General features: G+C 42.8%; 1 protein-coding gene across 2 annotated transcripts in view; it reads right to left on the reverse strand.

The window, feature by feature from the left end:
- adamts16 (ADAM metallopeptidase with thrombospondin type 1 motif, 16) overlaps nucleotides 1–15,640 on the reverse strand; it is a 47,817-nt gene that overhangs the window by 1,467 nt on the left and 30,710 nt on the right. For both annotated transcript variants that reach the window (XM_076152770.1, XM_076152769.1), the window contains 9 exons: nucleotides 15,456–15,579; nucleotides 15,078–15,322; nucleotides 14,765–14,900; nucleotides 13,136–13,262; nucleotides 2,590–2,794; nucleotides 1,427–1,627; nucleotides 1,147–1,203; nucleotides 778–993; nucleotides 59–206 (listed from right to left, as the gene is read on the reverse strand). In XM_076152770.1, coding sequence (XP_076008885.1) covers nucleotides 59–206; nucleotides 778–993; nucleotides 1,147–1,203; nucleotides 1,427–1,627; nucleotides 2,590–2,794; nucleotides 13,136–13,262; nucleotides 14,765–14,900; nucleotides 15,078–15,322; nucleotides 15,456–15,579 — 1,459 coding nt within the window. The remainder of the gene's footprint in view (nucleotides 1–58; nucleotides 207–777; nucleotides 994–1,146; nucleotides 1,204–1,426; nucleotides 1,628–2,589; nucleotides 2,795–13,135; nucleotides 13,263–14,764; nucleotides 14,901–15,077; nucleotides 15,323–15,455; nucleotides 15,580–15,640) is intronic.

A 15,640-nucleotide genomic window follows, 5' to 3' on the forward strand; every position in this document is an offset into this window, starting at 1 on the left:
TGTTGTAGCTTGTATACAAATATATGTCAATGTGGTTCAGCTCTATATACTTCAGTACCTTTCTTCTCAGGTTGTGGGCAGAAGTTGGTGTTGCATGCCTGGGACATGGGGGGTTTAAGATGGAGGGCACAGCCAGAGGAAGGCTTCCCCTGAGCCAGACACTGGACTGCTCTGGCCTGTACTCCTCCACCACATGTCACTGTGCACTGTTCAGTATAAAGAAACAAGCGCTTGATGATGGATACAGTTTCTGGCATGCAGGCGGTAGAAGAGATTGAATGTCCTCCTCTTTAATCTTTCAAAAAGTGCTGATGCATTTACCATTTCAATGTACGACACAAATGAAGAACTTCAATCGATCATGCTGTATGTGCAGGGTGGAGTCCACGCCCAGGTTGCCAAGGAATAGTAATACAAAAACACTACAGCCTGTTTAGCTTTGTAGATTTTGAAATGTCAATGGGGTGTTCAGTCTGTCAAATGTTTCCTTTGCACTACAGGAACATTCTTGTGTCATGCACCAAGGAGATAGTGACATGTTGCTACCAGAACTAGAGCTCCTGCACCATTTCAGCTTCTAACCCATGATAGGTACTCTCTAATGGGTGAGGAAAGTAAGAGCTTGCAAGCCTAAACATTACAGATTGATCAGGTCAGGCTCTAGATGTCAATTGAGATAATGTCCTGAATCTTCATGGTCGTTGAACCATGCTGGGATGTACGTTTGTCTAAATTTAGTTCCAGATTTAGCCCTGAAAACTGTTTATGTCATCTTACCTGAGACCAAGGTGATGAGTTCCATTCTGGTCGAGGTGGAGGAGGGGGAGGGGCCTGAGGGGAATGGGTGCGATGATGGACGCTCCATCGGTGGATGGGCGGGGGAGTGTAGACGGGACACTCAGCCAGGGTGCAGGGCCTCTGGAGGTCCACAGAGGGTTTGGGGACATGGTGGCACTTCTTGGCAGCGAGCTCTCTGTATTTTCCTGCAGTGTCCTTTATTTGTTTTTGGAGATACGATATAAGCTGGATGATGACGCTACATAAACACGACCATCTCAAGAATACCATCAAATCATAGAATTGATCAAAATTAAGTTTAAGTTTGTGTTAAGTTGAGAATTTTGAATCGGGTCCAACAGTACATACCTTCTCTGCACACTTGATGAAACGTGACTGAGAACCAGGGCCGCACGTTACCGAGCACTGAAGGATAAAAGTGACAAAGAAAAAGAGGAGACAACAAAAGGCAAAGATGGAAATTAGTTGCATTACTTGAAAAACCCCAAAACCTCAAAATAAACCTTTCTTTCCCACTAATTGCAGACTTACTTAACCTCCTCACAAGTAGGAACGTGCTACCTGCAGTCATCTACAGTCAACATTTCATAAATCTGAAACAAGTCCTTCATATCTGGTGTTGAATTACCTCTTGCCATGTGGAGACAAACCACTGCACTTTGCGTTGTTTTTGGCAGCGTTTGATGAAGCAGGATTCTTGACTCGCAGGTTTCGGCAGGCCCACACACACACTGTCTGGCAACGTGGGCGTGTGCGAGCGGGCACCGGGGTTGGTGCTCGTACACAACACCGTCCTCTTCCTCAAGCCGTTGCCGCACTTGCGAGAACACTGCCGGATAGAAACATAATCACGACGACGAATTAATGTGATCTCTATAATTGCCTTCAGATTGTTTTTTTCTCTTTGCTGTGGTTAGAGTTAGGGTTAGGGTTACTCAGTTTGTCTAGAGAGAAAAACAAGACTATGTGGCTGTTCTACAGTTTGATTTCTAAATAAGTCCTGGACATAATTTCATGGAGAGCCGTCAACAGTCAACAACGCTTTCGATTTCAGCATCTACGCTCGTCCTCTTCATCACAGAGGGCCGAGGTTGCAGGTTTCCCGTTAAGCCAAACCAAAATGAGACGATCTTCTCAGTGTTGTTCATTGAAATCAGCTGATGCATTGTTTTCAGTTGGAAAGCTGCACCCTCATGGCCCTCCACAGTCTGACACATTCTCTAAACTGTGACTTATTGTGTTTTATTCCCCCAATAAAACATTCAAGGTAACTCAACAGTTCTCTCACAAATACCCAAATCAAATGCACATGTCTCTGTGGCACAGCCTAAATCAAATCCTTCAAAGTGTTTGTCTACATCCAAGAGACACTGCGGCTCTGGGAGGTGGAGGAACTGGCACAGCTTAAGATATACTACACTCTGTCATGTACACCTTAGAATAGCAGAGAGAAAGTCAAGCGGACACCATTTGTGGTAGGAAGTTATGGATATCTGGAGCAAAATGGGAGCTTTAAAAAGAAGTGTAACAGTGAGACAACTCAACACACACAATGTGCATGAGAATGGATAGAGAACAAAACATGGGGGTGGAGGTGTGTGTGTGTGTGTGTATGTGTGTGGGGTGTTCTCAATGGGTACATTCATGGTTAAAAGCCACTAAGATGACTTGCATTAAATGTGGTGAAGGCACATCAAGGCACAGAGGAGTAAAGATTTGGACATGTTTTATTCTGCTGTGAATTAAATAGAAAACAATAGACACTATCAAAGGGAAGTGAAACATGCGTACCTGTGACCACGGCCCAGGGCTCCATATCGGTGGACAGCTGTGGGAGTTGCAGGCCTGCCTCCTGGCCGGGGTGGGCTGGGAGCACTGAGAGTCAGCCAGGGCGTCTACGTCGGTCTGAGTGGTCCTCTGGACACACTGGACCTGCCGTGTCTGCCCCCCTCCTCCACAGCTCCGGCTGCACTCCCCCCACTCCCCTACAGACCAGCTGGGAAAACACAACACAGCCCGCTGAGTCAACACGCACGGCTCCTCAATCACTGACACAGACGAGACTGCGGGAATTCACAAAGGACGACATGGGAACTGTACAATGATAGCAACTGGGGAAGACCCCCTATCATGCAACTACACCCCCCCTCCAGACACACACACACACACACAGTGCTACTGCAGCAGTTTTGACAGTTCTTAACTCTTAGAAGTGAATGAGTGACGTTCCAACAATAGTCCACCTTTTTGGCCCAGCTATTCATTCTTTTTAGACACATCCTCACTTATTTTCAGCAGAAAAGCCTTTGTATGAAGATAGATAGATAGATAGATGTTTAAATTCAGCTTTATTTCACCTCAGTTAGCCTGTATGCTGCAGAACGCACTGCCCTATATTAAATTATCAACTGGTATGTTCGTAATAAGCGTGAATATGAAAATAGGACAATCCGCCTCTGTAACTGTTTAGCTTATTCACTAGTCTTGATATATCTGTGGTATCATTGCCTGTAGGTGTTGCACTGTGGTGTTGCATTGTTCACGGCTGACTGGCTTAAGAGCAAGTCAGAACAGCAAAACACCACCGGGAGTTTAACTGTAACCAAAACCCCTCTGCAACATTTAAAAACCTCTCCTTACCTAAACTCAGCCAGATTCATCACTCACAGGTTTCCCTCTTGCACACATGCTCCACTTCAGCTCGCTCCATTTGTACTATGCTCTCCTAATATGTTGACCATAGCACAAATGTTTTATTCCCAATATACAGTATAGGGTAGGCTTTATGACTTTGGGATCAGTGTATCTAAAACGTATCATCATGTGACCCCTATGTGAGCTTAGTTACACACTACAGTTACATTGTTTTGAGTTCACCTCTAACAGCGTAGCACCCCGGCAGACCCCATGTCTGTGTCACCTAATCCCTAAGCCCCGTATTCCCTCGTACCGTCTATCCCAAATGACCCCAAACTCAAAGTGCAGATGGCTCGATCGCTCATCACACACTTTGTCATCCTCTCCCAAACTTCACCCAAAGCACCCGTGAGCAGTTGCGCCCTCCCAGCCCCTTTAGATCTCCACCAAACAACCCGAAAATGTTGCTGTCAGCAATGCCAAGTTGTTTATAACAACCTAAACCTTCTCGGTAATAATTTGGTGCATCACTTACTTGGAATGTTGTTTAATGACGACAAGCGCAGTATAGCTCTAAATGGCATTATACACGCACTTCTGGATCTAAATAAATACAAAGAGAAATTCCATCTGGTCTTTGAGTCGACATTACAAAGATGGCGACCAGCAGTGAGGCCTTGAGATGTGATTGAAGATACAGTTTATGTTTAGGTTCAACAACACGGTGCAGTATCAAAGGATGACTTAGCGGACATATAATACACATTTCCACATTCTTATTTACTTTTAAAGCTCTATTTTGAAGATTTGCGTTGCTTTATCGTGTGCCAAAACACCACATTGATCCATTTGTACTCAGGAAGAGGAAACGCGCCCCTGGCTACTCACACACCTGTAAAACACATTTGCTCATTAGCCTCATAATGTGTGAGTGTGTCTAAACAGGTGTGTAGGTTTGCGTGTATTCAAATGTGTTACATGTTGATATGATCAATAAAGAACAAATCAAAAATGAAAAACTTTTGACTTTGACAATCAGCTATGACAGCCAACTTAATTCTACTATAAAAAATTCAAAAGGCATAATAGATCCGCTTAATATAAAACTATGGCCTAGTGACAGTGACTGTGTGTAATATGCTGACATTGTGGTGCAGAAATAACAATCTAATCTTCATGTGTCATTAACTGCATGCAAGCAGAGCATAGTCAGGCATATTAAAGGCCATCTAAGTCACTCCATTATTTTGGGGCCAAGTCTATCAAGAGTTGAAACATATTTGGACACATTGCACTTCCACATCGTTGGCCTCACAAGAGTAGAAACTCAATATCTGTTATATTTCTTGGAATGAATTTCTCCATAAATATTTCACTGCTTAAGCTGTGCAGAATTTCTGTGTCGTAATAGACGAGCTGGTAGTGGTACGTTGATATCTTGGCTTTACTATGTTTGAACATCTACCTACTTGCTCGGCTGTGTCATCGAATGCCGTTCTCGTTGGTATCTTATTTTGGCTCGCTTAAATCACATGGATACATTTCAGATATCAAATAAACCCGAAATCATCCACCAGAGAGGGTCCTGACGTGCAAAAAGGCTTTAATGTGGCCGCATGTGCCGATGACACTGCAGAACTTAAATGAGTAGAGTGTCAGATAGCCTGTGTGTCCAGAACGATGCTGTCTGGATGACCTAGATGCTTATCAGCGGCATTAAATAACCTCAGACGGCTGTTTACGGCTGCGACGCTAAATGTGTGTGTGTTTTGACTTTTGTGTGTATAGTGTGTGTGTGTAAGGGTTTCTCTGCTTATATCACTGTATGTCCACACTGTGAGACAGAGTGATATCATGCTCTAATTGAGAGTAGGTATCAGAGACCTTTTTTCCATGATGTAATGCCTCTTCAGTCCAACTCACCGGCTGCAGACACAGCAAAACTAAATAACTACATAGCCCCAGAATAGTCTGATCTGCAGGGACAGACTATTGACCACATCTTGCTAATCTAACACACACAATGTGGTCTGTGACAGCTCAGATACAAAGTGCCATAGACCCATAACATAGAAGAAGGAGAAGAAACTTTATTGGGTCAAATCACATGCGAACCAGCGACCCTCTGCCTCCCGAGTCCCTATGAAGCTGAGCTGAGCTACTGCCGCCCCCTTAGAGGTGTTTCATAGTTTACAACAAAACTATGAAGCACCAATAATCAGAAACAGAAGCAGCACAGATTAATGTGAAATTCATCGCCTGTCAAAACTTCACCTGAGTGAATTCAAAATAACAATAGCTCACTTTGTCAGAGAGAAGGAAACCTCCCTCATGATAAAGATGTTAGAAGAGATGTTAGAAGATAAAGACGGCTTCAAATACCAGGGGTATGAACATTTCAGGGGCTGCTACATGCAGGATAAAGGTTTGAGCTGAGTGGAATGGACCTGCATGAGTATCCAACATGTAAACGGGATCATAAGCAGACGACTTAAGAACACAGCTCAGGCAAACATCTTGGTTGGATCTCATGTCTCAAATGGACGACTGGACTATATAGCCGGACTACTGTGTTAAAGTAGTAGAAGTAGAGTGATAGAAATACGTAAACAGAAACATTATTCAGTGTCTCACTACTACCTGGTTTATCTCAGCACAGGGTTGCACAGACATACATGTGCACACACACACACGCACCCACACACACACATATATGCATGTAAAGGAACATATATTACTTTCGCAATACCAGTTGTAGATAATTAAGGGCTTAGGGTCAAGAGTCAAACATAAACAGCCACAATTACCACTGCCTCCCCAAGTCACTATAAACACACAAATCCATTACTGAGTGCATGTTGATGTGGTGGTGGTTCTTTGAAAGCGGAGGAGTATGTGTGTATGCTTTGTGTGTGTGTGTGTGAAGCTCAAAGAGAGGGAAGGCAGGAGAGGTAAGAAAGTGAAAAGTGATCCATGAGCCTGAGACCTTTAACCCAACTGCACCAGCTACTCCCCTTCTCCCTTGTAAATAGAGAAGTTGTGTCGGTGTACGTGACAGACATAGTCAATTTGATCGTATTTATAAATGACTTTTAACAAATAGGCAGACAGTAAGACAGAGAGACAGACAGAGAGACTGAGGTCACTGTAAATCTGCGAATGTTTTATAACAATATCCACCGTAATCCCAGCTGCAATCTGACCACAGCTAACTTTGAATGGCATCTATCCTTATGTGTGTGTGAGTGTGTGTGTTGGGTGGCGCTGGGTGAACGGGTCAAAGAGAAAAGAAGCAACATCGGCCCGTCTAGGCCATACCGATTTTGTTTACAACTGATGGACTGTTCCAAACAAAGCCTGATCCCACTCACTGTGCCTCAGAAGGAACTCTTGAACACAACTGGTATGTGTGCGTGCGTGTGTGTGTGTGTGTGTTTGTGAACCAGTGTGTGTTTAATGGTTAACGAGAGAGAGAGAGAGACAAAAGGCGCTGCTCTACCTATTCTGAGAGATGAGTAAGCCGTTAAGTACTGACTGAATCCTATGGAAAGGAAACACTCACTGTCTCTGGCTACCATGTAATGACGGCGTAATCACACACTGCAAATGTGTAGATCAAGCTGGGATTGTCTGGCCTGCTGGCATAAAACCACAAACACCATGAGCAAGAGTTTCCTCTCCTCTCCTCTCCTCTCCTCTCCTCTTCTCTTCTCTTCTCTTCCTCTGCTTTCTTCATAGCCCCTTTAATATTCTGGTAATTACTTGAATATGTTGTTGTACAGTCTCTGGAGCAATGATTTTTAAGGGAAAACATTTATTTTACCAATCGAAGGATAATTTAATTTTCCACTGTAAGTATAACACCGAATCATCATACACGCATGTGGTTCACATACTTACAAATATGTCTGCGTGTAATCTTGTTTCTGCAAGGGCCATACTTGACAAATTGAATTAAAAGACTTTTTTTCAAATGAGTCATTAAACTTATGTTAACAGTATTTATAAACAGAGACATTTTGCAGCATTTACAAGTTGACACTGTAAAATTAATGAAGTGTCCCACATTACTATGTGTGCATTTTAGCAATGGTGGTCATTTTCCATAACCCTGGCGAAGGTTCACACAACCAGCAACTAAACTGCTGCCTTCTCACCTCATGGGGATTTTCACAACCTGATTTGCTTTCTGTGGTATCACAGAGCTATTGTGATTGGCAGCTGATCGATTGAAATGACAGCTCTTCTTGTGGTTTTGGAAACTGTGAATATTCCAGGAACCACTTTGGAGTGCTGACAGTGCTTTGCTCTCTCAGATATGCCCTTGATTAACACTCCATTTGGTTTTACAGCCATCTTTTTGTCAAGTGGTGAGCTGAGGCAGGTTCAAAATAGTGTCTTCTATTGGCTTACAAGAAAATCTAGTTTGAGTTTTAAAAATCTTTACCCAAAAACAATGAAATCACAATAGCAGTGACCCTTTTTTAAATTGAAATCAAAATAGTAAGCACTGTGGTGTGATGTAAGAAGTTAGGAAGCCCAGTGCTGGTGTTGAATGATGTCACTCATTGTCTGGGACAGCAGTGGATACCAAGCTTTGCTGTCATGAAACTGTAAACAATAGGAAAGATTTCCTGTCCTACCCTAGTGTTTGCACCTGCATTCTTCTTGTGAATCCTCCAACCACAGAGCAGATACATGACTGACTAAGCAGTCTGCTCTTCAGTCATCACCATTAGAAGCCCTATTATCAAAGCATCTAGAGCATCACGGGTCACATACTGCAGTATTCTATATATGACTGCACAACAATGAACCACAGCAAAGCCTTCACCACTGAGAATGTGACCCAGTAGAGCTCTGGTCCCTTATCTCATATTTGTTTTTTTTCCAAACCAGCACTATTGATGTCAGTGAAAGAGAGCTCTGTGATCATAATGCAAAATTTTCCTAGGATACCTGTTCCAAAACGGAGACAGACACATACTGAGCAAGAAGGAATTATTCAGGCAATGGCACAGCTATGCAGAGGGAAAATCCCCTTTTGAACAGCTGTTGGTTACTATAAAACATGAGATAAATGGTAACCTACTTGGAGTTCCATGATTTCAGACAACATTACGTAACACAGACCATAAATCTCATATATTCCTGAAAAGCCTTTCTGGACGTGAGTTAAAGTGATTTTTTAAGTACCGTCCAGCAATGTTTTCATAGTGGCAGATTGTCTGCATGGAAAGGAAAATGCAGAAGAGAAACTTTGTTAGGACACCAATGATAAACACATGCTGTGGCTCGTGTAGCTGAGATCCACTTTGGTTGGAGAGCTTAAAACTTCCAAAATATATGTGAGCACCATATGTAATCTGCAGTGACAGTGGTGTTTAGCATTTGAAAAAGATCCAAATATGCCATTTGGGACACGGGATATAATACACACATATTGCAAAAGAAACATCCATGTCAGTCTATCCTTTAAGAATAACCAAAACAAACATCCTACGCTGTACTTTTTCCTTTTTAAAGAATCATTGAGTGTGCTTGAGCGTTAATATTCTGCCCTCCTTTGAAATCTATCATAAAGCAATGACAGTACAGAAATGTTTTCAGCATGTGGTGGAGTCAAAAGAGTTCACATTTAAAAAAGGGGGATTCCAGATAAAATCACACTAAGCAAAGAAGAAACAGAGCAGAAGGGTCTGAGTAAAAATATGCTTCTACGAAAGTATCCATCAGTTTTAATATGCTTAGTTTTACCCTTTGGACTGCAGTGGTCTTGGGGTGGAGCGCAGTAGGGACACGAAAACGTCCCACGGGTGTCTTGATGAGAGGGTGAGAGATTTTGGCTGGGAGTTGCATGGAAACCAGACACCAGCACTGTTCTTCCTCCTACTCTGCCCCATCTTTTGACTTTGTCTGTCTTTGTGTCCGTGTGTGTTTGTGTTTGTGTGTGCCAGACAACAGCTGATTGAACAGTCATTCTGGGCTCACAAGAGTATTACACACTCCTGCCGTGCGCATACTGTAAATAGGTTAGTTATTTACATCTTATACGCAGATGAGCACAGAAAAAACTGCACCTCAGAAAATACATCTGACTTAAACATTAACATTAAATATCTCATGCTGTTACATGTTATTCACAAAACACTCTGAGAAACACAGAATAGCAATGTCTTGGAACAAAGATGGGACAAACCAATATTGTGTCTGTCTCCAGCATGGCCAACAATTACTACCAAGAAATACCAATCCTAAACACGTTTTAAAGTGAATGCATTGCCCCAAACAACAAATACCAAAACAGTGTACATGAGGGTGGCAATGTCACAGTTGGACATACAACAACAGCAATATTTGCAGGACGCCGACACGCAGCACTGGCCAGGATGAGGTCAGTGTCTAACTAAACCCCTCTCCGCTCATAAATCAAGGCACAAGTTGTCAGCAGTGTCCACTTCATTTGCAAGAATTTGGCTGATATTTCAGACCATTGCTAAGAGTGTGCATGGAAATACTCTGAATAGAGACGCAGAGGAATTGACGCCTCAACAGCAGCTGTCAAATACCTCTGGATAAACCTCTTGTTATTCCTTGAGAGACAAGCAATTGTACCCTATCCATACATGCCATGTACTCTATTGCAATTGCAATTTTGTCATCACACCCTAGATGGATTTCTTTTATATTTTGTTTATCAAATGGAAGCTCTTGCCTCATCTTGACTGTCTGATCTGTGTGTTCACATTGTTGGGATTCAAATAGTGTTGGATTATAGAGGAATAGTTTCCTTCAGCCTCAAAACATGCGCATGTTAGGCATTGGGAATATCTCAGCCATTGTCCTTAACTAATACGCTGTCATTGGATCTGCAACTGGTGCCTGGCTGCTTACAGCTCGTCAATCGCTACAGTGTTACATGTAGACAGTTTCTCACATTGATCAATAAAGTAAAACTGAGAGCATTCTGATTACTTATTGACGTATAGCACTTATTTCTACTCTTATTTCTACTCCCAATAAGCACAGTTCTGGTCGCCATTACAGAATTTCCCCACAATTGCATCTTTCCTGGTCACGGTTCCAACAAGTCTCAACTGTCAATGTGTTCCATCCAAGATACCTTCAAATCAAATGTTAGCAAGACAATTTTATGCACTTTCTGGTGCCTGAAAGAGGTAAAGGAGGTCAACTTTCTAAACAGTTCCTCTTGAGGGCAGACAGAGAAACCTGCCAAACTCATTTCCCTCTATAGGAGTGAAAGTAAGCTCAAGAGGCCAGGTATGGTATGTGTGATATTGTGGAGATGATAACTCCACGTACACATTTGGAAAACGCACTAGGGGAACTCAACACTTCAACAACAGCTGTTGTAAGAATGACATAGTGCATCTCTGTTGGTTATTCCCGCTGCACAGATGTGATTGGTATTCAGCATTTCCGCCAATAGCCTGGTGCAACTGCCAGACAACCAACAAGGACTGCCGCTTCAAAAACCAACCTCCTGTTGTCATCGTGTGTACATGTCCAACATAAGAATTTCCCATTTTAAGGAAACGTGAACTTCATCAACCAAATCTCAAGGGCCCCCATATTAAGTGTTACCAGTGTTATCCTGAGAGTGTCTTTCTGTGATTTCGGTTTTTGGCCAAACTTAATGACACTGTCCAGAGCAGCAGAGACACGGGAGTAACACTTCCCATGTGTGCGTCTTTGCGTGTGTGTGTATTGGTTCAGTGAATGTCCTGACTGTCATCTAGCGGGCCACTCCCTATGATGTCCATAGCATAGGACCAAGCTGACTGATCTTTGATCCTCTGCCTCAGCCCGACGTGTCAGGACTATAGGCTTAGACTGAACCCGACCAAGCCGAGCCAAGATCCTACACAACCACACCCTGCAACCACAGAACCATTACTGTATACTGCGTCCACTCTCTCTGCGGTATCGTCAAACATCATGGAGAAAGTGTTAGTGCCACTCCAGGTGACAGCGGTGACATTACACAGCATTGAGAAAGTCCCTGTTAGCGACTACAACTTGGAAGCCAAACGTAATATAGGATAACATTTCTTATTCTGTGGTTATGATGCAACGATGTGCAACAAGAGTGTGCATTTATTATCCTGAGCCTAAAAGTATATGAAGTATGTGCATGTACATGTAAAATACAAATGGGAATATGTTGTGAGGGTTATATGAGTTCGGAAAATGAAGCAACATGTCTGACCCAATAAGCTGCCAGTGAATTTTGCACGCAGCGCTGCTCTTTCAACTCCAGATCCAAACCTAAAATGTCCACCATGGGTCAGAGCACAGCAATTTTTTTTTATCAGTCTAGGTCCCACGGTGATGTTACATGTGTCCAATTTGGATCCTGAGCCGTAACGTTTTAGGAAACCTTGGCCTGTTGTATTAAATGGACACAGAGGCTAAGTATTCCTGACAGTTTGTTAAGGACCATGTTAGACTAAATGAAGACAAGAGCAGAATACTCAACTGACTCCCCCCAGTTCCCCACGTCTCACACGCATGCTCTGGCCAACGAGTAAGTTATTTTTCTCAGAGTAGATTACATGAGAGGAAAATGTGGTCATCATAGAACAGGTGCTTTATTGGGCTGAGGAAGGGTGGACAGTAGCCTCCAGCGTTGCTTTATGCTGTTCATTTATAAGGAGATAGTGTGGGAAGTTGAGATGGTTTGTTAGTGTCAAGAAATTATAGTCAGGCAGCAAGAGTGGAGTGATAACATGGAGATGAGGTGTGACAGAGGAAGAGGGGGAAAAGATCAGACGGATAATAAAGGTGAAAGCCCAAAATGGCATTAAATACAATGCTATGGGCTTCAGAAAAAATTGGGAACATAACGACAAAAAGAGAAACAGATGAACCCAAGAGAAATATATCCTCGCAAAATTCCAGGCACGAGGCATTCTGCCAGCAAAAACATTGCTGTTGTGAGATGACCGCGCTATAATTTCTTCAATATCTAGCTGAAGTTTTATAAGTAGATATCAACTGCGTTGGCTGACACTGTGCCTCCTTAACTCCCCAACATGAACATGCATGAGCAGAATGTTGAGCTATGACAGCTAAGAGTGTTTTTGGCTGTCACATAAGCTCACTTCGCCTCCCCACAGACTGTCCATTGAAAACTTCTTGGAGCAAGTCTACAAGGATCAAAAAATAAATCTTCTCTCAGTTCAAAGTTCAAAAGCAAGTATCAAGAAGAACTTAGATAAATATGTTTGCATATTAAGATACCAGTTCTAATGGCCTCCAGATTAAGTGAAAGTGCTTGTTTTATCATTAGAGAGCGTAGATAAGGTAAGTATCACACTTTTGCACACCGGACTGGTTTCGAAACTCCAGGAACTCCGGCTGGATTTAAAGTAATATTCAAGAATCACTCATTTTAACTGCCATCTCTCATGGAGATGGTGTGACATCACCTGAATTTGCACAGCCTACAACACATGTGCATCTGTTCATATCTGTTCTCCTCTTTCCATTGACTTAACATTCAATGGTGTCCAAGCTTGTACCCTGTTTTTGTAAAAGGCCACAAATTGCTCTAGTCAATCAATTAAAAGTCAACAAACTATCCAACCTGTTACAATCACCAGAACCCTTTGCGATGATATGATGAGACAAACAAGTACACGACAACATCACACTGCACCACAACATTGATGTGTACCTGGCAGGACATGGTTGTGTGTTGCAGGGCACCAGTCCAGTCGATGGTTTGGATCTGGGATTGCAGTAGGATGTATTCACCTGGACTCTCAGGTCTTTGTAGCACGCTGACTTGGTGTTCATCTGACCTGCATGGGCAATATTACATTAATTTAGTATGTTCACAAAAAAAGGGAGAAAACTGTTTTCACTGTGTGTGTGTATGGGTGAATTCGGTTCAATAATATAACAAAAGAGATGCAAACAAAAGTGCTACCTGATATTTGCTGTAATGGATCAACTGCTTTGGATATGTTACTTAAAAATAAGACATTTTTCCAGTTTATGCGGTGATTTCTGATGTTTAAGAAATTCTTTACAACCCCGTTGAAGAAAAGTTAAGGCAATTTGCACAATATTCTGTGCTTGGACATACTTATCTGTGATAATGTTTGTGTAACTAAGATGATAAAAATAAAGATAAAATGTGTGTGCAATGCAAAATAAAATTCAAAATTGGACCGAGTTATGGTGAAAAATAAAGTATTTTTCTTTGCTTTCTCATGAACTGATAACCATCTTGACAGAAATGCAACTTATGTCGGTCATTTATGGTGCAAATGAGCATCTGACAGTGGTGTTTGATTAATGTGAAACCTGAATCTCTGCTTCACAGATGCCTGGTTGGTATTTGGCCTTAGGCAAGGTCAACCTGCACATCTCAGCTCCACAGCACTCATACAAGTCATATAGTCAGTCGCACTCTTTAATAAAGCTAACGACCCCCAGCCCATTAGGACCTACAATCAGGACACAAAGAGGTGGAGGTGGTTAAGGTGAAGCGCAATAGACCAGGGTGGGGAACTTTAACCTGTAGGGTCAATCAATAGGAACTCTACACTGAGGGCTTTGTTCACACTCATGACGACACGCACACACGCACACACACGCACACACGCACACACATGCGCGCACACACACACACACACACACACACACACACACAGGCAAACTCAAGTAAGCAAGTACACGCATGCATGCCTGCGACAAGGGACCAGCAGCACATGCAAACACAAACACAAACGTTAGACTGTTGTAATGACATGGGCACACCCTGTTATTGTGATTTGAAGCTGGCCACCGGAAGACAAGGGTGTGTGTGTGAGCGTGTGTGTGAATGTGTGAGCCCTTGTGTTTGTGTGGATGTTTGTGTGTGTGTGTGTGTGTGTGTGTGTGTGTGTGTGTGTGTGTGTGTGTGTGTGTGTGTCTGTGTGTAAGTAATAGCAGTTCTCAAGTAGAATAAAAAGACCGAGTCGTCCCCAAACTAATGACGGGAACACACCCCTCACCATTTTACCTGCAGCTAAGAGCCTTATTATAGATCAGAGGGTCCAGTCTGAGCTTTAGATGCTGCTCCATTGATCTACAAACTGGCTTCTTAATCTATGGGCTGGCATACGAAAAGGCAGTTTGTGGGTCCAGACTGAAGATCAGAGGTGATCTGTCCCTTGTCATCAATGCAAAAGATCATAATTGACTCAGTAATTACCAAGATTCCATCTGAAATGATATTTTAGACTCCATCTCGCACTGACCACCTCTACTTTCTAGCTAATAAATAAAGTAAATATAGAAACACACTGATATTTACCTCCGGCACATGTCGCGGAGCACTGAGAACGTATAATGGCCCACGTGTAGTTGTGTTTGATGTGGTTCTTCCTCTCATCAGCTTTCTTCAGCGTGTATTCCCAACGCACACCTGGATTCCAACCCTGTAACAATATCTAAAGGAGAGCAAACTGGATGAGACTGATGAGATGAAAAACTTAGAAAGTAATAGGTGGTAGGTATAGGTGACTGAATAGTAAGGAGATATTACTCAGAGTGAACATGGAGTGTGTGCAGACTATCGTTTAATTCATTTGGTGTATGGTCAACAAACGTGATCACTGCTCCCATACCTCTATGACCAGTGTCTCATTGGTGTGGCCAGTAGACGTGAGGCTCTCCGGTCTATTGTAAGGCCTCTTATACTCAAAAATGGCTCCGGCAATGGAGTGTCTTCCAGGCCAGTCTACCGTCCAGTGTCCATTCAGGTAATAGCGCCTCTGGGTATCCCTGACAGCCAAGTAGGAGCTTGACGTGTTCAGTTCTATCACACGAATACTCCGAGCCCCTGCTGGGATGGTTACCACCCCATAGTACTCTGAGAAGGAGAAGGAAAAGTGTAAGGACGTACCGAAAGCAGTAAAGACTCACAGTTATGCGAGTACGACAATAGAAAAAAACTTCTAAAGATGTCTAAAAGCAACATCAACAATGTGGTTACTTTGACCTACGGTTGGTATAGTGTTGCTTGGTGTACTGTCCCTTGTAGATCTTGCATGTGGAGTTGTCTCCTTTACACACACCACAAGCATCTGGCACTGCTGCAGAGCCTAACACACGGTCACAACCCACTCGCTGCGGGGGCGAAAACAAAACGAACACAACAAATATTATTAATTGTGACAAAAAAGGAGAC

This window comes from Genypterus blacodes, unplaced genomic scaffold (genome assembly GCF_046128005.1).
Source record: "Genypterus blacodes isolate CSIRO-AG114 ecotype Tasmania unplaced genomic scaffold, CSIRO-AGI_Gbla_v1 ptg000057l_1, whole genome shotgun sequence".
NCBI classification, from domain to species: domain Eukaryota; kingdom Metazoa; phylum Chordata; class Actinopteri; order Ophidiiformes; family Ophidiidae; genus Genypterus; species Genypterus blacodes.